The 26,120-nt window shown below is 39.1% G+C and overlaps 2 protein-coding genes across 6 annotated transcripts; one reads left to right on the top strand and one right to left on the bottom strand.

Annotated features, from left to right (window-relative positions):
• Positions 1-135: 135 nt before the first annotated feature.
• Positions 136-4,624, bottom strand: tmem220 (transmembrane protein 220). Of its 3 annotated transcripts, none has more exons than XM_034142829.1 (7): positions 4,620-4,624; positions 2,250-2,391; positions 2,139-2,168; positions 1,994-2,054; positions 1,588-1,711; positions 900-959; positions 136-523 (listed from the first exon to the last, which is right to left on the bottom strand). In XM_034142829.1, exons 2-7 carry the CDS (start codon positions 2,370-2,372, stop codon positions 391-393), a joined length of 531 nt encoding a protein of 176 aa, XP_033998720.1. In that variant the 5' UTR covers positions 2,373-2,391; positions 4,620-4,624; the 3' UTR covers positions 136-390. The 3 variants fall into 3 exon arrangements, with proteins under 3 accessions (XP_033998720.1, XP_033998718.1, XP_033998717.1); XM_034142827.1 differs by lacking the exon at positions 4,620-4,624 and adding an exon at positions 2,718-2,784; XM_034142826.1 differs by lacking the exon at positions 4,620-4,624 and having other exon boundaries at positions 2,250-2,682.
• LOC117492529 (dual specificity mitogen-activated protein kinase kinase 4-like) lies at positions 4,119-23,307 on the top strand. Of its 3 annotated transcripts, XM_034142823.1 has the most exons (13): positions 4,119-4,569; positions 5,403-5,438; positions 6,378-6,410; positions 9,925-10,027; positions 10,136-10,310; positions 11,371-11,490; positions 11,635-11,754; positions 11,839-11,890; positions 12,003-12,130; positions 20,732-20,809; positions 21,304-21,452; positions 21,782-21,827; positions 22,598-23,307. In XM_034142823.1, exons 1-13 carry the CDS (start codon positions 4,419-4,421, stop codon positions 22,709-22,711), a joined length of 1,305 nt encoding a protein of 434 aa, XP_033998714.1. In that variant the 5' UTR covers positions 4,119-4,418; the 3' UTR covers positions 22,712-23,307. The 3 variants fall into 3 exon arrangements, with proteins under 3 accessions (XP_033998714.1, XP_033998716.1, XP_033998715.1); XM_034142825.1 differs by lacking the exon at positions 6,378-6,410 and having other exon boundaries at positions 9,937-10,027; XM_034142824.1 differs by lacking the exon at positions 6,378-6,410 and having other exon boundaries at positions 4,120-4,569.
• The last annotated feature ends 2,813 nt before the right edge of the window (positions 23,308-26,120 follow it).

Here is a 26,120-nt window from a genome sequence, read left to right as displayed (position 1 = left end):
GAAACAATACATTTTTTCCAGTTTGTTGAAAATAAAATGTTCTAAAAAGCAGGCTCTGAATTGTAAATTAACAAAGATAGATAGGAATGAAAATGCAGATGAAAAGTAAGAAATATATATATAACTGTCTTTGATTCACTTTTCTTTTATTGCATATTATTTATACTTCAATTGACAGAAAAAACAATCAACATTCCACAATCAATTGCACTTTATAGAGAAAAACAGTAGGTAAACATTTGATGAAAAATACTTTGATGAAAAATACTTTATGACAGCTCAGCTGTCATATGTTTGTATTTAATGCTACTACAAAATGTTAACTTGAGCAGCATCGTTGGTCCAGGGTTTTCAGTCAGAGAACATAACAAAAGGAACAGTAGTTGATGTTTAAATAGCAGTTTTACAGTGTGAAGGCCAGTTTGCTCTCAGCTCTGTATTGATGTAATAGTAAAGCCAGGCCACAAAGGGGAACACTGTGATGGCAGTTGCCGTGGAGACTCTGAGCATCCCCACCGGAGACCTGACAGAAAAGGAAAACACACATACTGTAAATAAAACAAAAGCCGTTTAAATAACTATAACCTTTCATATATAGGTTATAGGTTATATATATAAATGTATATAGTGTCATGGCCAAGACAGGCAGCATTACAGATTGTTGTGAAAATGTAACAATTTCCAATGTCCTAAGCACACATCACAGAATAAAAAGATAACAAAAGACTTGATTTAACATTCAAGTCTTTGCAGCTTTTCCTGGTTCAGTACACACCTAAGAAACAGTTGGTCCTGGAACCAAATGCACTAAGTTCCCACCCATACAATTTACCCATAGGTAAGAAGGAGGAAACATTCCAAAAAGCGCCTTACAAAAATGAAAATAATTAAAATGTTACCTTCCAGAGTGGCGACATAGGAGAAGCCAAACAAGTGTCAGCATGAGACCAGAAAATTCTCTAAAAGAAAGAAAAAATATATTAAATGTCAAATAGTTTTTTTTCCTGAATGAGATTTGCATAAACAATTTCTAAAATATATATTTTAAACATATGTATATCATTTATGTATTATAACCCTTTTTTTTACATTAGATATTTCAACTACACTTTGCATTATTGTCTATGTTGGGCAAGTTGTATGTAGCATCGTTACTATCAATCTAAATCTCAATGTCCATACTAGGTTTGTGCCCCTAATTCATCATGAATGTACTGTTTTATTTGTAATATTGAGATTGAAATCATACCAATAATAATAATCATGGAATCATACCATATACATTTTTACAAGGACTGCTTATGCACACACAAACAAATATAGCCTACACATTAAAACACACCACTTTTCTGCATATACATGTCATTTAATGTGTTGCCTTAAGAATCCCTCCTAGCTAGTGATTATCTCCATGTTTTCAAATTGCTTCCCTCTAGCATTTACTCAGGATTTCCTGTTACCTCCAATTGCTTGTAATTATCTTTAAAAAAAGGCCAATGCTTCAGGGGAATTCATTGAAATAAGACTTGCAAAATGCAGATCACTACAGTGCTGCAGACTCAACACCTATTTAAGTAAACCGTCTACCTGCCCTCCTCCTCCTGGAAGATATCTGTGATTCGCTCTTTACAAAGTCTCCATCCCAATATGGCAACCACAGCAGTGGAAATCATCACATGGAGATCTGCAATACGCCTCCATGGCAACGTTTCTGCAAAGAGGAAATAAAAAAACATGTACAGTCAGCTTTGCAGTGTTATGTGTTGTGCTGTTGTTAAAGTAGAACTTTACTGAGCTGTACAGTCATGATGAAGCCACTTGATGGCGCTATATGCACTGTAAAATAAGCATTAAAGCAAAGTTCAACAGCCTGCAAAGTGTGGAAGACTGGGAAATACTCAGGAAAGGAAACTCTAAGATATGACCTGGGTTCAAAGTTTAAATACGCAATAAATGATCATTCATATACTGAAAAACGACACACTATGTCTACCTGTCACATGGGGGTTCAATCCAATGCTTGCACACAGGACTGCAGGAACGCCATAACCAACCTGCAAGAGAAACGTTAAATATAAATACAAAAATCACATAAATCTCAATAGACAAAATAATGTAGCAAATGGTTGTAATCTTACCATCCACAACCCTGCGTCTGGATCGTTAATCTACAGCCAAGACACAATATGTGTTAGAGCGATCCACAAAAAACATATCGAATTCATATAATTTAGAAATTAAAAGCTTACCTGAACATATGTTGCAAGAGCGAAGAACACAGACATGAAAAGGTTGCAGATTCGCCAAATGACAGAAAGCCATGACTCTGAGTTCTTCTCTTTGCAAACTTCCCCCATCGTTGTTTGTTTCATTTCGCTTCCCCGCCCGGGTCTGCGGGACGTAGAGATAACAACAAGCAAACGCCATGACACAGTCCTTCTATAATCCAGCTGATAAAATATTGAGGGGTTTGTTTGATATTTACTACATTTGCACTGACTTTTTGGGACATGCACGCCAATTCCCAAATTATTTAGCATATCTCCATAATGAGTCATGCACAAAGAAACACCCTCTTTTTTGACGTTGTATAAGCCGACAGACGATCATTTAAGGCGGATGTTCAGTGTTTTTCTACATTTAGGATTGTATAACTGTACACATTACGCCCAGGGTCACAGTTCTGTTTGATATATTGTTTTTAAACGTACTCTTACATGAACTATGTAGCAATGTGAAAAAAATACCCCACACATGACACAGGTCTAACTACGCTGGCTTGATTATTGGACGTGTGGTTACCCTGGCTGTCCCGTACAACAAAACGAGCACACATTCTGCAAGACCGCAGTAACGTCAGTTTACCCGTAAGGCAAAAATATAACTTCCGTTATTTCTTTACAAAATAAAATAATTATTGACATTACATTTTTCAAGTTAATTAATGATTTTTGCATTCATTATTATTACACAATGCATAAAGGCTTAGCAGCTATCCCATACATACAGGGACAGATAATAATATCATCAGTTAGAAAAAACTACAAAAATATTAAATTAATCAATATAAATAATTAGATAATAGTTTTTGTAGTTGGGTTGCTGTTCTACGCCTAAATTAATTGTCACTTTGGTTGTTTTTTCTGGGTAAATGACCGAGCACATTTTGATGATCTTGAAGGGATGAAACAGTTGCCCCAAGTCAAGCTCCTTGTAATTCTGTAATTGTTCCCAGAGCACAGCTTAGTAAAAACTTGGCAACACATAAAATGGCATTTAAGTTGTCTTAGGCTATGCCAAAACATTGAATTTTCTTTTATTAAACGTTTATTTGAATGCTATGTTGCTTAAAGTGGACCTATCATGCTATATTTGAATAATATATTGTAGGGCCATACATACATACATACATAAGGTATATTTATACGTTTTCTTTTTCAAAATACCAAACAGATCATGCATTTTAGCCATGCCTCATTTCGCTCTATTTTGCTTCCCTCCACCACCCTGTCTTTGCATGCGCTGCAGCTGACCACGCCCCCCTGCAAAGGTGGGGGCCGAGTTACGAGCGTCGTGTTACCATGCTGTTACCATGCCACGGCAACCTCTCATTCCCCTGATAGGTCAGCTTCGCCGTCCTGACGTCAGAGGAATGTTCAAATCTGGATCAGTCTGTATCAGATCCATTGCAGCCCCGTTTTTAGAGATTTGGGTATGGAGGAAAAGAGAGAGGGTTGTGTTTTCTGACACTTGGTGAGTTCCCTGGAACACCGGGGACACATATTCATGTATAAAAGACGTACAAAAGTGCATTTTGCATGATAGGTCCCCTTTAAAACAACTTAAAACTATTCTTATTCTCATGTTAGTATAATGTACTTTTTTGTATTTGTATTAACTTATTTTAACTCATTTATCTAACTGTTGTTGCTATTTTATTGACACCAGTCTTAGTATTGTAACTTACTTTATCATTTTGTTGTGTTTTTATTTAATTCCCATAAAATATACCGACATGGTTTTATTTTGAAGCAACCTAACATCACATCCGGCTCTGTCTCTGCTCACTCTCGTTGTGTTTTCTGTAGCTCCGGGACGCTCTGTGGGTGTTGACATGTCAGTGTCACTTGGTCAGCTGATTGCGGGTCTTAAAGCTTCTTGGCTAGTACTGCTAGCCAGCTTAGTTAGCTTAGCCTAGCTGGATGTTTGTTTTTGGTAACGTTACGGATCTGTAGCGTTTAACGTAGCCTGGACATTTAAAATAATCGGAATAATTTCACGTATTTTAAACTATTCTAAAGTCGCTACCGGATCGTTTTGCGGCCTAAAGTTGCCGTGAGGGAGGCAGTAATTATTGTGGCAGGGAGGGAAGGGTGAAGTTGTTCTCCGTGTATCTGCATTGCAGCCCGGTGCTGCTGATGGAATTCAAACACACAACAATGGCGACTCCCAGTCCTAACAACTCAACAACACCTAGCAGCCACAACAGCAGCAATAACGCAGGATCTGCTGCACACCACCATCTCCAGTCCCCCCAGCAGCACTTTACAACAATGAGCAGCATGCAGGGTAAGTAGACAATGCTAACAGAGACGGTGCTAGTAGCTGGGATGGCTTACATTTTGCTGCAGTGAAGGTTAATGTTAGCAGCTAGCCGTGGGAGGCTCAGGCTACTCCCAGCCCTGAAAACATATTCCCGAGGGAACGGACCTGTATTTTTCCCCTAGAGAAACATGTAAATTGTCATCAACTAGAAAATAATAATATACTGTTTCTTACAATATTCATGTTATGTCATTGTTACCATTTTGACATTTCGTAGCCACGTTACGTTCTATTTTCTCCTGTCTGGGGAAAATACTGCCAAACTCCGTTCAAAGAAATGTCAATTATAAATCGTAACTATAACTACATATTTCATAAATGCCAATTGTATAATATTTCATTTTTCAATTTAACAAACCGTAATACTAATTATCTATTAGTCTGCATATAAAATCCGTTTATAATCATGTATTTGGATTGCACTTCCCTTGGCAGTAATGACGTCTGTTATTTCAAAATTGGCTTCATGCGTCTTTCACACATAACATGGATTGTAAGAATAATATATGCCGAATTCATTCAAAATACTTTCAGCGTTGAGAAATCATGTCAAGTCATGTTCAATTGTCTGTAGGCGGTTGGCAATATACACAATCAAATTAAATTAATTGTAAAATTAGATGGGTTTCATACATTCTTTACACCATTGTTATGCACGAGCAAGTACATGTGATGCATGAAGCTGCTCTGTCCCTTTTCTTTTTTTTAAATATCTAAATCAATATCTTTGATTCAATCACAATGCTGTAAATGAATACTGTATTTTTGTGCAAACAATCTCTCATTTTAACTTGCAGAGTCCAACACCTGCTGGAGATGTCAGAGTGAAACAGGTAGCTACACAGTTCATTGACTTCTAAGAGTAGAATAAGCATTTTATTAATAAGACAAATGTCATACTAAATCAATGATTACAAGTTCTGGGAAGCAAATGTGTGTGTGTGTGTATATATATATATATATATATATATATATATATATATATATATATATATATATATATATATATATAATGATAATAATAATAGATATTTTCATGGTTTAAAAATGCAGTCCTGAATGATGATGTTTACATTGTGTTTGTATAGTTAGCGATTGGTAAATGTATTTTCTTGAATGTCTTTCACCTGATGGTATAATTAATCAATACAAATAGTCATCATTGAGATGGCAGGCTTTATATAATTTGATTTTATAATAATGTATTGGGTTTTTAATGTGTATTTATGTACTTTGATTCATATTCCCCTGACCATATTTCACCTTTTACCTTACTGCTGCTAACTAATGATTCCTATCTCCTGACATGATGCTGAATGATGGTGAGATGTCCCCGAGAAAATGTTTATTCAACTTTTTATTATTTTTCACGGTGGTAATTCATTCTCACTCGTAGTTCCCCTTATATTTTTGTTTCATTTTGCCTCCATTATCTGTTACACTGAAACATGACATGCTCGCATTTGTGTCATAAATGTGCATGCTAATAATGCATTACCTTCCCTATGATGCATTTCACCTGCGATAGATATCTCTGACATGTCGGTGGAGCAAGGCCAATTTCTGTGATTATTTTATCGACCCTGGAACTGGAACCTGGTTTGTTGGGTGAAAAAATTGGACACCATTTTATATTTTACAGGAGGATGGGATTTTAGCAAAGGGAGGTAACATTAGGTCTAACTAACAAACAGCCTTCTTGAAGAGGATAAAGAAGCTGGCTAACTGAAGGTGAAATATGAAGAAAATAAAAGCTGTCTTCTCACCTCTAGGGTTTCAGATAAACCTGTCTGGAGCTCCCCCAAGTAAGCCAAACCTCTTTTGCTTCAGCACCAACAGTTCTCATCCCTTTGTTTCCACCTGACAGTCTGGTATGGGGGAGTCTGTCCTGCTGTTCTCCACTAATCCCAGTCAAGACTTCTGATGCTTCAAGTAGGCTTGTGCCGGTTGCTACTAGCTCAGATGACAGGATAAAGCTGCAGCTTGTCAGACACCTGCACTTACTGTATGGAACTTTTATGAGTTTTACAAAGAGGTTTAATAAATCATAGCCTTTTTCCCATCAACTACCTACTGCAGAATTAAAGGGATAGTTTGAAGTGAGTTTATATAACCTACAGTTGGAGGAAGTTAAGAGAAACATACAGGAGTACCAGCAGGAAGCTAAAACATATTTTTGAGACCTTAAAAAATAAAATCAGTCTAAGTGTGATTACATTTAGCTTATTTCGCCTAGACCTAATCTCTCTTCAAAACCACCAGTCTCCATTGACAAAAACAGTCATTTTAACTCTCAGTTACACCAAATTAGCTTGTCATCCAGTGCCTAGATTGGTTAGTTTGTTTGTGTGATTATGTCACCTTGGATCCTAACTAACAACTTAAAGTGGAGCTATCATGCTATATTTGAATAATATAGTGTAGGACCATACCTATATAAGGCATATTTATACTTTTTTTTTTCAAAATACCAAACAGATCATGCATTTTAGCCATGCCTCATTTCTCTCAATTTGAAAAATGTTAGCTCTGTTTTTGCAAGGGCTGATTCTGTGAGACAGCACCATCTACAGGCCTGGCATATGTACTACAGCGTCTCCAGCGCTTTCGAACGGCAATGGCCGTGGTTGTCTCCTCCTGATTGGTGGAGTTGGCCCAATAGCCGTAGCGCCACTGTCCTGACGTCAGGACAGTGTTCAAATCTGGATCAGTTTTTATCAGATCCGTTGCAGCCCCTTTTTTAGAGATTTGGGTATGGAGGAAAATAGAGAGGGTTGTGTTTTCTGACACTTGGTGAGTTCCCTGGAACACCGGGGACACATATTCATGTATAAAAGACGTACAAAAGTGCATTTTGCATGATAGGTCCCCTTTAAAGGTCCCATGTCATGCTTTTTCGGTTATTACCCGTCCCCTTGTGTGATATGTAGCTTTTTCTGCATGTAAACGGACTGCAGAGTCACAAACCCTCAAAGTACACCCTGTAGTGAGTAAAACTCTAACACAGTCTATGCTGCCCCAGAGGAGCTCCAACAAGCCGTTTAGGACAGAGAGTGAATACATATACTATAAAGAGATGCTGTATGAGAAGCCAAGGTGAGTTTGGAAAATTGAACAATATAAATATATTCTAGTAGACCTCAGCAATGGAATTATGATCAGTAGAAATGGCCATGACATGGGACCTTTAAAACTCCAATGTCACATAATTACACAAACAAACAAAAGGTTGACCAGTAACTTCCCTTTCCTGCAAAGTGGAATTACTGTTATTATCAATGGAGTCTGGTGGTGGTCTTTGATAACGGCTTAAGTTATCCGTTAGAAAGGTCTGTCTGACGGCTAGATAAACATAACAAAAAAAGTCTAAATGTAGTATACATTACAACTGATTTATTTGTTTTTTTAAGGTGGTTAAAGAGTTTTCTGCTGCCCCCTTTCACAGGAGTACATTGCTTAGCTCCCTGATTGTTTTTCTAAACTGCATTTGATGTAGGTAAACACTGACTATAGTTCCTCTTACAACCCCACTTAAAAAAATCCAAACTCTCCCTTTAATGCGCCACCTTAACTGTGCAGTTCAGTTTCCTACTTATTAGACCATTTATAGGTAAGTTGTATTTGCTCTCATCGGCATAAGCCTAAAACTCAGAGCTTCCATTGATATTTTAAGATCCTTTGTCCTTCCTCGGTGTGAAACAACAGTCCTCCAAACTAAACAATGTTTGTAGTAATACAATTCCTAATAAAACGCTGTAATGGAAGCTCTACCTCACTAGTTTTCAGAGTGCAACTAACAAGCAATAGTAGTGCCTGTAGTGTTGTCACTTCAACCGGTTTGTGTTTTTTTGTTTTTGTATTGGCATGGGTGCACCTCAGCATAGCGTCTTGCTTGTTGAGACAAGGTACACACACTCCACAGTTGTCATTTCAAGCGATGTTTTGCATTCAAAGCCGACGGGAGTTCAAGCGCACACATTCTTGTGGTATTTGGGTGGAGCGAGCTGTCCTACGATTCGGAGGTGAAATCAAAGCAGTTGGCCTTGAGAAGCATGTCATGTGTATTTATAAGTGCATTGTTTTCCCCTTTTTATTTAATGTTTGGGTTGGTGTGTGTGCACTCTGAATGTAGGTGTTTGTGTGGGATTTGTTGCTGCATGCTTTGGTTTTCTTTCTTCATTTAATATAAGATTTAAATGTATATCTGTAAGAAAGTGGTGGAGTTAGTATTAGAGCTTTAGATAAGCACATTATCGGAGGCTGTTGTTGAACAGGTGACACCAGTATAATATTTTCTTCATGACAATTTGATTTGATAATCAAAGGGTAGGATACATTCTAGGATTTCAACTTTTCTTAATTAGTTTTCCTGATCATTTTGTATTGCAAATACATCTATAAAGAAAATGTATTGCAATAGAGTATTGGCTAAGTGTTAGGACTATCCAGTCCAGAAAATCTCACTGTAATTTCTAAATCTAATGATTGGATAATAGCCAAAATGTAAACATAATTTAATCTTATGATATAAGGAGGCAACCATACAGCTTTCTCAGTCCCTGGGTAGATATTTGGGATTTTTGGTATACAACAGACATTTTTTCTTAAAAATGCTGAGTTAAGGGCAAGAAACGTTAGGTGTTATTCTACATTTTGAATGGTTAATAAATCCCATAAAAAGACCAAAGCTACCAACACTTTTGATCAAGCAAACAGGAGGAAATTGTAAATGTCTTGGGACTATTTTCAGCAGCGGATTAATCCACATGTGGTGCTATAGTGAGTATTAGAGGCATTTGTAGTCAAAATAAACTACTGTGTGTTCATGGTAAAGAGGGAACATGTCACTCAGTACAACAGTGTCCCTCATTGATGTGTTCTTAATAGTTGTTGGACAACAATGGAGCTCTATGGCACAGAGGAGGAAGCTTTATCAGGCTTGTATACACACAGTATTCCTAAGGAGATGCATTCTGTGATGGTTTGGATCTTTTCATGGGATTTTTTAACAATGAGGAGAAAAACTAATCAGTTATCCCAAGGTGAGTATATTCTTGGAAACAAAACACATTTGTAATGAATAAAGCAAAACCTCCATATATGGTGATGCAATAGTTCTTTTCCATTTTATAGAAAGCATGACATCCATTGATTTGAGTACATTTGGATATATTTCGCCTCACTCCATCTGTTATCACATTATATAGTTTGTGTTGTCACTCTTAATTTTTACCTTTCATGTGGGGTGAGGTTGCCTCAGCGTTTACTGCTTTATCGAAGATCTGGTCACATTACTGCTTTGTTTTATTCCTTGCTCAGGTAAACGCAAAGCTTTGAAGCTGAACTTTGCCAACCCTCCGATCAAACCCACCACCAGATTCACACTGAACACGGCCGGGCCGCCCTTCCAGAACCCGCACATGTGAGTGACCCTTCGTCTGTTGTCATGTCATCCTAAAATAAAGCCAGTAATGCTACATAATGATGTTTCAGTTGGTCTCTACCTTCACACACTCCTGTTTTCTGGCAGAGAGAGGCTGAGAACACACAGTATCGAGTCCTCAGGGAAGTTGAAGATCTCCGCGGAGCAGCACTGGGACTTCACGGCCGAGGATCTCAAAGACCTGGGCGAGATCGGACGAGGGGCTTACGGCTCCGTCAACAAGATGGTGCACAATCCCAGCAACCAGATCATGGCGGTCAAGGTGATCCATCTTTTGATATTCTAAAATAAATCATTACAAATCATAACAAATAGTGGGTTTTTTTCAATTAAAAGCACATCCCTTATGTTGAGTTAAACTTAATATAGTTCTACACTCATTTTTCGTAATGAAACATTACGTTTGTAACTTTTCTTGTATTAACAGAATATTTATGTATCAACATTTTTATGATACATTAAAGCACTACCAGAAAAAAAAAAATTGGCAATGGTTTATTGTATGTTTTTTTTGGCGATAAACTTTAATTAATTCAGTTGTTTTAAGGACGTTTTATCATAACATTAATATGGCAAGAAAGGGAATTATGACTTTCCTTACAAAAGGTGAAAAAACTATAGTTTTGGTGGTTCACTGAACATCTCAGGTGGTGTGCACATTAAAACACTGGATCCAGAAGGCCGTTTAACATTTTATTGGGCGATCCGGTGGTTTGCGGATGGTACAACATGGGTGTCAATGGATGTGGATCTCTAAATAAAAGAATATTGGCAACATATTACAGGTTTTACAATATGGACAAGCATAATAATCCTGAATAAGGTTCATTATTTTACTTACATCATACAACGCAGCCACAGGAGTAAACTGCTTACTTTTTCTTTAACATAGGAACAGATCAAAAGGGACCTAGCAGGTAAATCTAACAGATAAACAAACGATATGTTTACATGTCATCAAATGTTTTAAGTACAAACAATTGCGAACTCAGTGGTTCCTTTGTTCTGCCTGCAGTCTCTGAGGGGAGGAAGGGAGTGACAGGCCTGAAGGGTGGAGATTTATAAGCTTTGGTAGGGGGCGTGGCCTACACTTGATTGACACTAGTGATTCAGGTAGAGAGGAGACTTGGGAGTTTTAACAAAATGAGTATATGTTAAAAGGATTTTAGTTTCTACAGTGATATTGAATTGGGTTTGCAGGTTCATGGAATTTCACTGGTATTGATATTGACCAATAACTTTCCAATCTAGTACCATACTGTGAAGATTTCCACTATGTGTTTTTTTTTTTATAATTCTGTGCATTGTTTTTTTTCCCACAGAGAATTCGATCCACAGTTGATGAGAAGGAGCAGAAGCAGCTGCTGATGGATCTGGACGTGGTCGTGAGGAGTAGTGACTGTCCTTACATCGTGCAGTTTTACGGTGCTCTGTTCAGAGAGGTGCATACCATTTTCTACATTATTCTTTTCATTATATTAACCTCTGTTTAATTACTCTTTTATTTTCTTTGTATTGTCATATTTTATAAATGTGTGTTCTAAATTGAACTTCTCAAACTCATGACTAGCTTTCTTGTGTTTCAGGGCGACTGTTGGATTTGTATGGAACTTATGGCTACCTCGTTAGACAAATTTTACAAATTTGTATATTGCTCATTAGACGACGTGATTCCGGAGGAAATATTAGGAAAAATAACATTAGCTGTAAGTTGTTCTTGGACCACTTTTAAAAAATGTAAATGCCTAATGTTCGATTCCTGCTGCCTAAGATTCCATTTTGTTTTGCAGACTGTGAAAGCACTTAACCACTTAAAAGAAAACTTGAAAATAATACACAGAGGTAAGACGATACATAATCTCATCATTAACTTATTTTGTATTTTATAGACTCTTATTGGTAGAAAATCAGGTGTCTTTTTTTAACCTTTCTCTCTCCTCCCTCCCTCCGTCAGACATTAAGCCGTCAAACATCCTCCTGGACAGGAATGGCAACATCAAGCTGTGTGACTTCGGCATCAGCGGCCAGCTGGTGGACTCCATCGCCAAAACCAGAGATGCAGGCTGCAGGCCCTACATGGCTGTAAGTAACTCTCTCCTTGTTAAAAATGAACTGATGCTACACACTAAAAGGGGCTTTATTATTCTCAGTTCATTTTTATATTTAGTGCCTCTACTGTGACATGTCTCCATGCTTTAATGTTCAAAAAGCTCTTTATTTTTCTCATACTGCCTGTGCTGCAGCACCTCTTTTCACCCTCTGTCTGAAACCAGAGCCCAGTCTGCTGATTGGTTAGCTGGCCGACTCTGTTGTGATTGGTCAACCGCTTAGAGATGTCCTACTCCTTAGCCTATCATGTACAATGTGTTGGAGTGCTAGCCAGTAGAAGAGTGAGTGTATATAGTGATATCACTATGTTTTACGACAGGGGGGGGGGACACCCTCTGGCACCAACTTTGGGACTTTAGCCTTGTAACAAGCAGTAGCGCTGACCAAAGTGACTAGAACGAAACCACACACTTATTAAAAAAAACACACTTTATAAAGTCAGGCTTCTGTTTATTTGTACCTTACTTTGACCATCCGCTCGCTGTCATTGATCATTGTGGAGAGCAGGCAGACGTTTTGTTTTGTATTATAGCAGCTATCGGATGGAATCAATACATGGGCTGCACAGGTTGTCATGACTCATGTCCGACTATCACAAGTAGAATCATAATGAAAAATACGCCGGTAAAATGTGCCGGTTTATGCCACAATAGGATAGCAACAAGTAGTCAAGATAGTCAGTTTAGCTTCGGTTGCTATGCTAACATCACCCATTTTATACCAGAGAAACTTTCATAACAGCGTTGTGATGCCAAACAGTGGGCAGCAATGCAGCGGTCGGTAAATGCCGCTGAAACACATTCATAAACAATGAACCACGGCACTCTGGAGAAAAGTATGTCGGAGTCGGGAGGCCTGTTAACTTATTCCGGCAAATTACTCAGACCTACTAATTGACCTAACAGAAGCTATTGAGTCTATGTAAGTTTACTGTTTGGCTCAGATCCACCAACGTCAGCAAGATCTCACCTCTATTAAAAGAACCAGGTTCAATGAACTGCTGTTTCAATTCAGACGACCCGCTAAATCTGTTTAAGCGATCCCGAAGGATTTTTGATATCAGTAATGAGATGTGGCCCTACCTAAGTGTGAGTGTGGCAGATGTGCATTTCTTACCTTTCAAGCAGATTTCTTTTAAGTTGTCCCAATCCAAAGGGTGGGATCAGTTTATTTGAAGAAAAATTGGTCCACACTTGTACAGGGTTTTTACCTTCTCTCGTTACAACATGACAATCATACAGAATATTTCATGCTGTGGTCATTTTCTAATATGAAACCTCAATTCACAGTTTTACATTTATTATACTAAAGTGTAACTTCAACTGCCCTCTTCAGTTGTGACATTAAAAGCTAACTTCAACTGCCCTCTTCAGTGGTGACATTAAAAGTATAACTTCAACTGCCCTCTTCAGTTGTGACTAGAGATGTCCCGATCCGATCACGTGATCGGGGATCGGAGCCGATCACGTGATTTTCAAAAGATCGGAATCGGGAGAAAAAAATCGGGGATCGGGAATCTTTTTTTTTTTTTTTTTATATATAAAATATTTTTATTATTTTATTTAATGTTAGAAAACAAAAATGACCATGTTCACGTCTTAAAGTCATCCTGAGGCCTTAGTTTTGGTTTAAAATTACACAACATCATGTATGTGTTGCTTCTTTTGGGCTTGTTTTCATAGACCTGGTTGCTTATTTCTCTCAAATCTGGCAACAGAGTGGGCGCAGTGTCTAATAGTAGCAGTAAGCTAACGAGAGGCTACGTTCAGCTGGTGCCTCGGGACAGAGAAAATGTCAGGAGTTTGGAAGTATTATAAAATTGAAAGCGAAGGCAGTGTAACAGCCAGATGCAATGTTTGCAAGGTGAAGGTTCCGCGTGGTGGAAAGAACAGAGCTACGTTCAACACGACCAATCTAATACGCCACCTGAGAAACAAACACCAACAACAACACGACGAGTACACAGCGGCCACTCGGGTAACGGCACTGAAACAACTGACACTTTCAGAGACTTTTAAAAGGAAAGAGAAACTGCCCCAGAACAGTGAAAAGGCCAAAAAAATAACAGCCAAGATAGCTGAATTCATCGCGTTGGATGACCAGCCGTTATCTATTACCTTTTTTTTCTCTTAATGCATTGCATAAAGATCGGATCGGGAAAAATCGGTATCGGCAGATTGTCAAAATCAAATGATCGGAATCGGATCGGGAGCAAAAAAAGGTGATCGGGACATCCCTAGTTGTGACATTAAAAGCTAACTTCAACTGCCCTCTTCAGTTGTGACATTAAAAGCTAACTTCAACTGCCCAATTCAGTTGTGACATTAAAAGCTAACTTCAACTGCCCAATTCAGTTGTGACATTAAAATCTCCCGACACAATTTAGAGGCATCTCCTCATAAAAGGTCGGTGATAAAAACCACATTCAAACTTTCATTCAACAAACCAATTCTTATACACACCTATGTCCAGCATGAGTTCAGAGGACCATCCTCATAGGTGGCTGGGTTATAAACATTCAACAAACAATTCACTCGGCATTCAACAAAGAAATTCGAGAGATATTTACCAAGTTTGAGAGAACCTTACCGAGGAAAAACCCAGCTCCCGGGAGAGAGCTTTACCAGGGAGAGAGCTACCAGGGGAAAACCCACCCTCTCTCGAGTTTGCTCCCTCTCAGCCAGTTTTTATGCTCAAAACAGGACAGAAAAACCTAAAGACAACTCCTCCATACCCATATTTGTGGAAACTGGGCATGGCCTATAGTGTGCTGGACTTGCAAAATATTATTCTCGGCTATGGCGCAAACACCTTTTTGGGGCCTCAGTCTTTCTCCCACAAGTCAGGAGCCCCCCCCCCCCCCCCTTGTGCACCGCTGTGAGGGAAAAACTGTCTACCCTCTCTTATCAGTGACACCCATAAACTAAAATATGCCTTAAACTCAACTTAACAAACCACTTTGTGTGGTGTGATTATAGGAAAACTTAAAGGGGACCTATCATGCAAAATGCACTTTTGTACGTCTTTTATACATGAATATGTGTCCCCGGTGTTCCAGGGAACTCACCAAGTGTCAGAAAACACAACCCTCTCTATTTTCCTCCATACCCAAATCTCTAAAAAAGGGGCTGCAACGGATCTGATAAAAACTGATCCAGATTTGAACACTGTCCTGACGTCAGGACGGTGGCGCTACGGCTATTGGGCCAACTCCACCAATCAGGAGGAGACAGCCATGGCCATTGCCGTTCGAAAGTGCTGGAGACGCTGTAGTACATATGCCAGGCCTGTAGGTGGTGCTGTTCTCACTGAATCTGCCCTTGCAAAAACAGAGCTAAAAAAAGTGCAAAATGAGGCATGGCTAAAATGCATGATCTGTTTGGTATTTTGAAAAAAAAAAAGTATAAATATGCCTTATATAGGTATGGTCCTACACTATATTATTAAAATATAGCATGATAGGTCCACTTTAAAATATAATGCATTTTCATTCAGGGTTATACAAGAATATATTTGATTATATTTAATTATAACTAACTTTCGTTTGAATTATTCAACCTAATGTGGAGATCTCAACAAGTACAAGGGTTGAGAAGTAGTTATTTAATTGAATCTGGCTTCGTATGATTAAAAGCAACACGATCATCGACCCAACGCCGTTGGGGAGAAAATCAGCGACGTAAACGGTGACGTCATGACGCAGCAGCGGCAGCACCAGTCCGGCTCTGGGCGGTGTGAACAAAACGGGGGCTGAAAAGAAAAACCGGTTCCGAACGGGAGCTAGAACGGGAACCGTGTTGGTGTGAAAGGGGCATTAATGTACCAGCACACACACACACACACACACACACACACACACACACACACACACAGACATCTCTTATATCGTCTGAGTGCAATGGTGCATGTTCGACAAGTTTGCAGGCTGCACATGGCATGTACATGGGTGCACTGCAGGACGGAGTCCAGAACAAATTTCCTTACGGGGACAATAAAGTATATCGTATCGTATTGTAACCAGAGATGGGGTCGTTACTAAAAAAAAGTAATATATTACATATTACATATTACTTTAAAAAAAAGTAATATATTACACTACTTCGTTACTCTCTACATAAAGTAACTCGTTACTTTACTCGTTACTTTACTCGCAGGGCCGTCCCGCCCCTCCCTACAGGCAGATCACGCAGACTGCTAAAGTTTCAAATGTTCTCTTTAGTTCAGTTTCCATTGTCGCATAAGACTGATCCAGATAGCTCTGACCATGGCTGTCCTCTGTCTCCTGCTATCTGTATTTTGCGCAGCATATCTCTGAACGATGCGATGGTGATTCCACTGTGCAAATGGGCAACATTACCTCTACTATGAAGGATGCTACAAGCCTGTCCATCTCTGCTTTGGTTACCGGTCCTCCAAATTCTTGCGGCGGCGCACTCACAACATCATCCTCACTCTGGGTTCGGGGGTCCTTAGCTATTAGCTTCACCTTAGCATGTGTTCTTTGCAGGTGTTTGTTGAGGTTTGACGTGGTGTTTACAGCAGTGGATAACAGCTTCTGGCCTGGACACAGTTTGCACCTCACCGTCACATTCCTGTCCTATTCTTCGGACAAACTCAAAATAATGGGCATACCTCCACCCCTCGAAAGTTATCGCTGACTCAGCCATGTTTATGCAGCACTGCGCGCGGAGATGTGGACGTGCAAGTCGCGCAGATTACGTACATATAAACCTGCGGCGGAAACCCCTCTTGTCTGTCAGTGTGATTATGACTGATTTTATAAAAGTAACGAAGTAACGCGTGTCGGGGCAATGTTAGTAACTGTAGTGTGATTACTGGATTATAAAAGTAACGCGTTACACTACTCAGTTACCGACAAAAGTAATATTATTACAGTAACGCGTTACACCCAACTCTGGCTGCAACAAACGTGTGAGACGCACACAGCATTTAGCGAGAACAACCTCACATTTATTAACATAAAATTAACAAATTCACTTCGTTGTGGAGTGGCAACCCAGGCTGGGCAAAGGGCCGGAGATCCAGAGGAGAGTCAGGGAGAGACTGTGACTCCGGGCAGCTGAGCTTAAGTACATGTAGGTCCTGGGGCACTGGCCAAGTGTCCTCAGCTCCCCCCCCTCCAAAGACCTGCAATGCACACAGACACACAGGCAACACGCAACAGGCTCTGGGGCCGTCACAGTGCATTAATCCGTTCAGAAGTTATGAGCCTTTTTGTCTTACGCCACTCTCACTGCCACACCCGCTTTTTGCCAAGTGGCATGAAAGCAAACGCACACCTCCGCAACCAAACACTTGACCTGCATGCCAGATTTCAGCCGCTTATGTCGAAAAAAATGTGGACGACAAAGGTGGGGCAATATTTGTGAAGCCACCCACCAACAGAGCCACGAGTGACCTAGAGAGCAGCAGGTCGGAGTTACAGAGTTAAAGATCTATTAGTTTATTTAATTAATACTAAATCTCTGGGTTTTGAAAGTAAGAGTCTCTCATGGATATACCTTCTGCAACTCTATTCTGTATGTAAATCACATAATTCAGTAAAATATGATGGTGCTATGAGTCAGGACAGGCGTCTTACTCGGGGTAGCAAATATATTCTGTTGTGTGTGGCTATAAGATACATTTTGATGAATAAGTATTGCCTCGACTGATTAAAACCTGTTAATGAACAGTTTCTGTGTGTAAATACACACAGCATTGTTGAAGAGCTGCGGCGGTTTAAAGGGGTGATCTCAGCGTGACGTCATCACCGGAGGTTATTTTCTGTTGGGGGGTTACATCCCGCAGCAGTTTCCATTCTAAGTTTGGTGAGGCTCTATCAGCATACCCCCCCCCCCTCACACACACACCCTGCCCTGTGTAAGGCTCAGGAACTCAGACTGCAGGAATCTGTGCTGCAGTTTCTTGTTTCCAGCTGGCACAGTCTCCAGGTGATGAACACTGCGGCGCTGCAGATTCAGTGACGTAGACAATATGACCTGAGGACAGCTGTGGAGTTATTGTTCGGATGTGTGGCTACCACAGAGTTTAGAAGACATCTTTAACTCGACAACAATTGGAGTTGGATGCAGGAGGAATTTATATTTTAATGGTTAAATTGAAATTACACAATGTGGTTTTTCAAAGGCTACATATGTGTGGAAGTTGTTGTTTTCTACGACATGGAGCCTCGTGTTGTGTGGCTTACTAAGCAGTTTATGTTTTTTATTTAATATTCTCTTTAGATGTTTTAGAATTTTGCAAACTGGATTCCCATTTACTGTGTTCTTATAGGTTGTGAATGTAAATTAAACAGTTTAATGTAGTATGTAAACATGCTAATAATAATCCTCATTGACTGCAGATTGAGATTCAGTTCGTAATGATAACCGATAAAAGAAGGTACGATTCCTCACATCGGAGAATCTAGAACTTACAATTATTTGACCTTTAGATTACTAAAAATAATTAACATCTTTAAAATTGCTGTCTAATCTGCAGAAATAAGTCAACTAATTGATAGTTAATATAACTGTTTTGATATTTGATATATTGTTCAAAGTAATTATTTCATGCAAATGTTTTCCAAAATGCTGTTTTCAGCCATTATAATGTATCAAATATCCTGGTTTTCTCTGTAAATATCATATAAACATTTCAAAATCTTTGTGTTTTGAACTTGAAACCAGACATTTAGAAACTAGGACATTTTAGCAGACTAATTGACAATGAAAATAATCATTAGTTGCAGCACACGTCTAATTATTTTCCTCACTAGTATAATTTTAATGATGAATTTGCTGAGGTGGTGCAGACTGAACACTGGGTTGTGGCAGATGTGAGCGTGTCTCTGCAGTGTTCAGCTGCTGCTCCATCACTGCTGCAGGCTGCAGCACACACTGTACCGCTCTGCGCGCTGACATCAGCATCTAAATCAGGCCCTCTGAAAGTGGGCCAGCGAGGGGCTTCCTCCTCCCTGCACCGCAGCAGACTTTCTGCAGCCCTCCACACCACTTTGCCTCTGTGATGAAGGGGAAGGCGGGCCGTGAATGACAGGAGGGAGGCTGTAAGGCACGCAGAGCCTGAGAGGCAGGACTGAGGGAACACGCTCCTCACATGTGCGCTGATGGCATGTGCTGCAGGTGAAAACACGCCCGAGGTGATGGGCTGTCTCCGGGGAGAGTTTGTGGAGCAATGGATTTGTTTTGACCCAGTTTAAGCAGGAACACCCGTTTCTTTATTGTTATGTAGTCTGGAACCAAAGGACTGACATTAAAAATATATATTTCCTCATTAGAATTGTTAAAAACGACCTCACTTGTGTTAGGCTATATACATGTTGATGTACCTAAAATATCCGAAATATTTCAGCATTTTTTTAACCCAGAGAAATCCGTAATTATAATCAAGGTATTGGTACGTTTAATTTGTTATCCTGTGATGGCGTCGTTTCTCTTTCGAGCATGCGACAACATTGTCTGCCACAGCTCACGTAGACTAACTTTCTATCTAGTTTTCCCTTTTTATATGATTTTTGAATCTTTTTCTTTACTAGATGAAGGATTTTTGTCACGGGCATTTGGATTTTGAGTAATTGGAGAAACAAGCTGAGCGAATTTCAGAAAAACACAGATTTCTTGAGTGAAACTGCTTTATTCAGTTTTATTTTTACTGGTTTTAAGCACTGAGTTTGTTTATCTACATAACAATGTACATACATATCCTCATGGGCTTTGAAATGCAACACTTTTCACATCACAAAACCCCTAATCTTATTAACAACATATCATACCTCATGAGGTTGTTTACGTTCAGCTTTATACTTCCCTTTTTTTTAAGGATGAAAAGATGTGGAGGTTTCTGTTAAAGGTGGGGTAGGTAATTCACTTCAGAAACACTTTTTGTTATATTCCATGGAATGCTCTTAACATCCCGATAGCAATGAATATATTAAATGCTTTGACAATAAATACATAAAAATATCTAACAAATATCTGGATGGCCTACCTGCCTGTCAGCCTTCCATCTCGAGCACAAACTTATCTCGTGCCCTCATTGGTCATGTTCGTGTGTGTTGGAGGAGGGGCTCTGTAAGGAAGTCTGAAGGAAGAGGCAGATTTTTTCCGGTTGTGTACTTTCAAATTCTAGCGCACTCGAGCTGGTTTCTCCATTCTTACCTACCCTACGTTTAATGCTGAGAAAGTATTTGAGGCTTTAAATTCAACACACAGTGACATCTGGTGGTTTGCTAAACGTACAGCAGCACTTCACATCACCAGTTATCTAATATACTGTATGTGCCGTAAAAATACCTTTTACAGTAGGATATTACTTCATGTACATGTGATGTACAAAAAGCCTAAATATAGAATAGACATTGTTTTTGTTATTGCACAAAGTTTATTGACATGTTGTACTGTTGGTGCATTCACACATATCAAACAGTAGGAAAAAATAAAGGAGAATACAAAATTAAGTAACAACCTGAAGCATAATTTCAACATTTGTACATGGGGATTTAAGCCTAAGCATGTTGGTTAAAGTGTCATCTGTTTCCTGTTTGGTTTTCAGCCCGAGCGAATAGACCCCAGTGCGTCCAGGCAGGGCTACGACGTCCGCTCGGACGTCTGGAGTTTGGGAATCACACTGGTGAGTCTTCACTTCACAATGGAGTCAAATCATAAATAAATAAGATAGAAAAATAATAAAAATTGCTTTAAGCTCTACCATCTAAGGTGCCTCATACACTTGGATACCCATTACTCCTAAACGATTAATTAAGATTGAGCAAAACTGTGTACATGTCCTAATTGCTCTGTATTTACTTTATTTAAAGTACACAATGCATTAACTAGTTTCATATCATTGTAAACAACATTCATCAATTTATATACTGTTTTCATTATAATCAAGTACTATAGTAAAGTAACATAACTGTATGCTAGAGTTTACATATTAGAAGGAAGTAGGGGCTCTAATAGTGAAAAAGCAGGAAATGTTTCTGTTATAGTGTACAATTAAAGGAGTTTTGGAATAACTTCAAAGGTTGTCTTCCTGTCAAGAACCAACCATTATTATTTTACACCTGCTTTGTATCTCCAGTTTTCTTGTATACCATGTGTAATGGCTATGTTGTGTTTCAGTACGAGCTGGCCACAGGCAGGTTCCCCTACCCGAAGTGGAACAGTGTGTTTGACCAGCTGACCCAGGTGGTGAGGGGGGACCCCCCACAGCTCTGCAACTCTGAGGAGAGGCGCTTCTCTCCCAAATTCATCTCCTTTGTCAACGTGTGGTGAGGAAACACTGCTGGGAACACATTTTGCACAAATCTGTTTTGGTCTGTACTGGAGAGTTAGAAGCTTTTATGACATACATTCAAAGCTTTATTTGAAAACCTTATTAGCATTTCTAAATGGAACAAAATAAGTCATTCGGTGCAGACCTGAATATGTTACAGTTGTACAAATTGAAAAATAATGTTTGGAATTGAAATGATGTTTTAATGTCAGGGTATTGAACCTGTTTAGACTCCAGCTGTATCCTCTGTCCTGCTGGTGGACAAATTACTGAACTGCACCCTCTTCCTTTTAACACTTTTTATATTTTTCGTCCTTCCTCTAGCCTTACAAAGGACGAGTCAAAAAGGCCAAAGTACAAAGAGCTACTGGTAAGTTCTGTATACATTCATGAAGTTCTAGAAAAAGGTTTAGAAATGTATTTTACTCTGTTAAAACCAGGCAGTGTTTTGTGAATAGTCTTATAAATGTGGAAAAAACGTAACTTGAAGGTGTTAAGGTTTGAAATATGCTTTAATTCTAGCAAACACCCTGAACAATTCTTGAAGTTCAACAAAATCTGGTGTTTCACAATCACTAGTATAATATCTATTTGTTATCTTTGGCAACTCAGCAACATTTTAAAAATAATTTTTAAATCATACAATCAAAGTCAATATGAACAGCTGATAATAAAAAAAAACTAAGTGATATTATATATTGACCGCTGTAGGTAAAGAAGGGTGCTGAAAACAATTGAAAATACATTTATATAAACAATTTGAATGTGCCTTTCAAATAACAAAACAAAATAATACATTAAGTTGGAATAAACATGGAAAATCAAATATAGAAAATATTTAAAAATATTATCAATTACAATTAATGTATACTCCAAGAATCTGGACAATTGCAAATACATTTATATTGATCATTTATATTTGACTCTCAAATTAATAAGTACATTAATAATTCATCTAATAATGCAACTAATTCATTAAATTAAAGACTTCAAGAATCTGGATATGTTTGGTTAAGTAAGCTTGAAAGTGTTTGAATTTACTCTGAATAAATACAAACCCTGGTGGTCGTTATTTTAATTTTATGTTTTGTAGGAGGTGGTATTTATCTATATCTCCTCTTGTTTCCCTGTCCACTGCAGAAAGATCCGTTCATCCAGATGTACGAGGAGCGCTCGGTGGACGTGGCGAGTTACGTGTGCCGGCTCATGGATCAGATGCCGACGTCTCCCAGCTCACCGATGTATATGGACTGATGGCACGACAAGACACACAAACACATCACTAAATATTCACCATGCAGTCTGCAACAATAGATGCATTAAAAAAAAAAAAGAAGAAAACAAAACAAATCCTTGTGTACATTTGCTTGGTCCCCTTATTGCAGTGTTAAAAGAGAATTGTAAAGCCTAAAAAAAAAAACACCATTTGCAATAACAGTGGTGTTATGTCTGTATAATATATCAACACTTCTGTTTCTCTCTTGTTCACAAATACAGTTATGTAAGTATGATAGCAGCTGAATCAAACAATCATCTAAATGAGGACACATCTCAGTGGTTAGTATAAGAAAATAATAATAATAATGTGGAACTTGTATTTATATTTGATTTGGAGATTCTTCAACATACTGGAATCATGCTCTTTTGTGAATTGTCCCACCTCTTCCATGTACGTAACTGAAAGCATTGTGTTTGGTATGTTAATGGAACTTTGCTTCTCTGGGTATAAAGCAGTTTAAAGCGTGTTGGTGGGCAGAATCGTGTTAGACCTGCAGTCCGTGCTGAGGGGCTGCAGCCCTCGCTGTACAGTGGACTATATGCTGATATATGAATAAAGACGGAGAGAGGAGGTGTGTGTTCTGTCTCGTGTTTTTCCCCCATTCATTGAACATAAATAGTTAAGGCTTTATATCATTTTGTTTAACTTACAGCAATGCATTATTGTAGAGATTTGATTTCTAACTTGGTACTTCGTGAGGTTTCAGTTCCCTCCTGGGCACTGCCAGGGGCCATTGAGCAAGGCACTTGGCCCCCACTGCTCCCCAGGCTCCTGGTACTTTTAACTTGTTGACTGATTTGAACTGGAAAGGAAGGGTATGAAAAATGTGTAATCTGAAAAATAACTAAAGCTACCAGAAAAGTAACATAATATAGAAATGTTGAATAAATAATATAAAAAACATATTTGTCTCTATTCGCATTGTTTTTTTTTAATTATAAAGAAAAGTATAATATTTCCTCTTTTTTTCAGCTCTACTAATAAATATTTTAAATAGGTAATTTCATCCCTTCATTTTATTTGCATTTTTTTATAATGATACACTTTGTTGATGTCAGCTCCTGAATTGTGCTGTATATTTGCCTGAATTCTTAGCCTTAGATTCATATTTATTTATCTTTAGCAAAATTAGGTTTTCATTTTGTTTCAATAACAAAAGACGGAAGAGAGTTGATAACAACTAAAAATATAGACGCATATTTAAACAACTAGGAAAGTGCAATGAGGGAGAAATAAATAATCTTAACCAAAACAGTTGATAATGTCGAATTTAGAACGCATTATATTGCCATGGTTACTCTGTTTTGAAGCATAACGGCCGAACGTTGGTGAATGTTGACAAAAAAAGTATCTCATAACAGTTCAGCTTTCTTGATAGTTTATCTTTCTATAAAGTGAGTGAAGATGGAGGAAGCCCCGGAGCAGGCAGTGACCGACAGCAGCAGCAGCAACAGCGGCAGAGGGAACTCTTTCGGCCACTACATCTATGAGGTGTGATTTGTGCCAAAGAACAGATAACTAAGCTAACTGAGCGGAGAACTGACGTGTCAACGTGCGCCAACGCCTCCATCAATTTTGAATGGGTTAACGTAGAATAAAGGCGACGTCACGACGATGTCAGACGTCACGGCGACGTACCATAGATGCGCTCAAAGTACGCGCTCACGTAGCGGCGGCGTAGCTTAGAAAGCACTATCTTAGATATGCGTGTTGATAACGTACGTGTGGATAAGCGCGTGAATAACGTACGTGTCGCCTCCGTTAGCATTGTATAGCATTATCCTATATTAGATTTTTCGAATGATTCCGCTCCTACAGTAGTTTGGAGAGTGTTACAGGTAGCCTACACTTTCTCATCGGCACAGTATTGGTATCAGAAGAGAGGGGAATAATAATTAATAATCATTAGTATGAGAATATTTGCTGGTGTTGTACTCGAGACCGGTCTCCAGACCACTTTTTAACGGTATTGGTCTCGGAATCGACTGCATTTGGTTTCGTATTGTCTCTGTATCGGACCTATAGGACTCGAGATTTTATGTCAAGACCGGTTAAGACCACGGCTGTGGCTGGGGATGTGATGAGGGTCGGGAACCGAAATCCCAGTGGCGTCGCCTGGCCTGGGCATCCGGGGCTTTAGCCCCGAATGTTTTTTCTGTAGCCCCGGACAATTCTCCCTCAATAATATAATACAATAACCGTGCTTTACGTGAACCTCATCATGACACAAGAGAGGACGGCAGCACTGTAATTTCCCGTGTTCAGTGAATGCAACAGAGGCATGACACCAGACCAATCAGAGAGTTGCATGGAAATAAACGTGTGTCATTCAAGCTCGGCTCTGTGTGTGTGTGTGGCAATAGCGCATGTGAGAGAGAGAGAGAGGGGGAGAGAGGGAGAGAGGGGGAGGGAGAGACCGGTGTCAGCATGGACCGTGTTGTTAGCATCTGGTTAGCTAGCTGCACTAACGGACATAAGGAGCTGTTTGTTCCACAACAAGCTGGAGGAGAGTCCTCTCCTCTCAGACTGAGAGACTCAGGTGAGCTAAAGGACTCTCTGAGTGTTTAGATAGTTAACTTTAGTCTAAGTTATCTCAGTGGGTCTCAAACGGTTTGGTCACAAATTATTCAAAAGATTATTTCCGCGGCACACCTTCATATGATCATTATAGTTATTAAAAAAAAGAGAATAAAGGAAAAACAGTTATGAAATACTATATGGCAGTAAAACAAGAATAGAGTTTAAAAGGGGAGTGATTAGTAAAATATCCATAAAGAAAAAGTACATCTGTTTACAGTTCTGCTTCATATGGGTGTTGAGAGAGGTATCCATAGATCTCTTCATTTTGCTCTCAAAGTGCACCAGATTGATGCATTTAACTTCAATATTTAAAAAAAAAATCTTCCCGGGGGAGCATCCCCCCGGACCCCCCACGAGGAGGTGAGCCCCCCACTCATAAAAAATACCACTTTACCCCTGCCTATATGCCGTGAGCTGATTATCGAGCCTTCATTGTAACAGTCGCGGGTGTACTGTGTGTGTGCGTGTGGGGAGTGTTGCAGTAAAAAATGCCACTTTAGTGCCGCCGGCACTGTGGGCTAAGCCCCGAATGTTTTCAGGTCCAGGCGACGCCCCTGCGAAATCCGGTTCCGATTTGGAACAAATAACAATTGTCCGGTACGGGGATTAATAGGCTAGTTGCACGGGATGACGTATTTCCATTTCCGGTTCATTGAGTGGGCGCTTGTAAACATCCGGTCTACGGTAGAGCGGGTAGATAGCGAAGCGATATACAATATATAGCGATAGAGAGATAGATAGAGATATAGATAGAGAGATAGAGAGAGAGATAATAATAATAATAAGATAATAAAAAATTGTTCA

The sequence above is a fragment of the Trematomus bernacchii genome, unplaced genomic scaffold, assembly GCF_902827165.1.
Source record: "Trematomus bernacchii unplaced genomic scaffold, fTreBer1.1, whole genome shotgun sequence".
In the NCBI taxonomy this organism is placed as follows: domain Eukaryota; kingdom Metazoa; phylum Chordata; class Actinopteri; order Perciformes; family Nototheniidae; genus Trematomus; species Trematomus bernacchii.
This window is presented reverse-complemented; position numbering and strand designations above follow the sequence as displayed.

Excerpts from the sequence above, each read along its gene's own strand:
- tmem220 (XM_034142826.1), bottom strand. The coding sequence starts at position 2,558 with ATGACTCATTATGGAGATATGCTAAATAATTTGGGAATTGGCGTGCAT. Across the intron at positions 2,169-2,249 it reads CTCTTGCAACATATGTTCAG|ATTAACGATCCAGACGCAGG; the intron begins GTAAGCTTTTAA and ends TCTTGGCTGTAG. Across the intron at positions 1,712-1,993 it reads ATTGAACCCCCATGTGACAG|AAACGTTGCCATGGAGGCGT; the intron begins GTAGACATAGTG and ends TCCTCTTTGCAG.
- LOC117492529 (XM_034142823.1), top strand. The coding sequence starts at position 4,419 with ATGGAATTCAAACACACAACAATGGCGACTCCCAGTCCTAACAACTCA. Across the intron at positions 11,491-11,634 it reads ACGGTGCTCTGTTCAGAGAG|GGCGACTGTTGGATTTGTAT; the intron begins GTGCATACCATT and ends CTTGTGTTTCAG. Across the intron at positions 21,828-22,597 it reads CAAAGTACAAAGAGCTACTG|AAAGATCCGTTCATCCAGAT; the intron begins GTAAGTTCTGTA and ends TGTCCACTGCAG.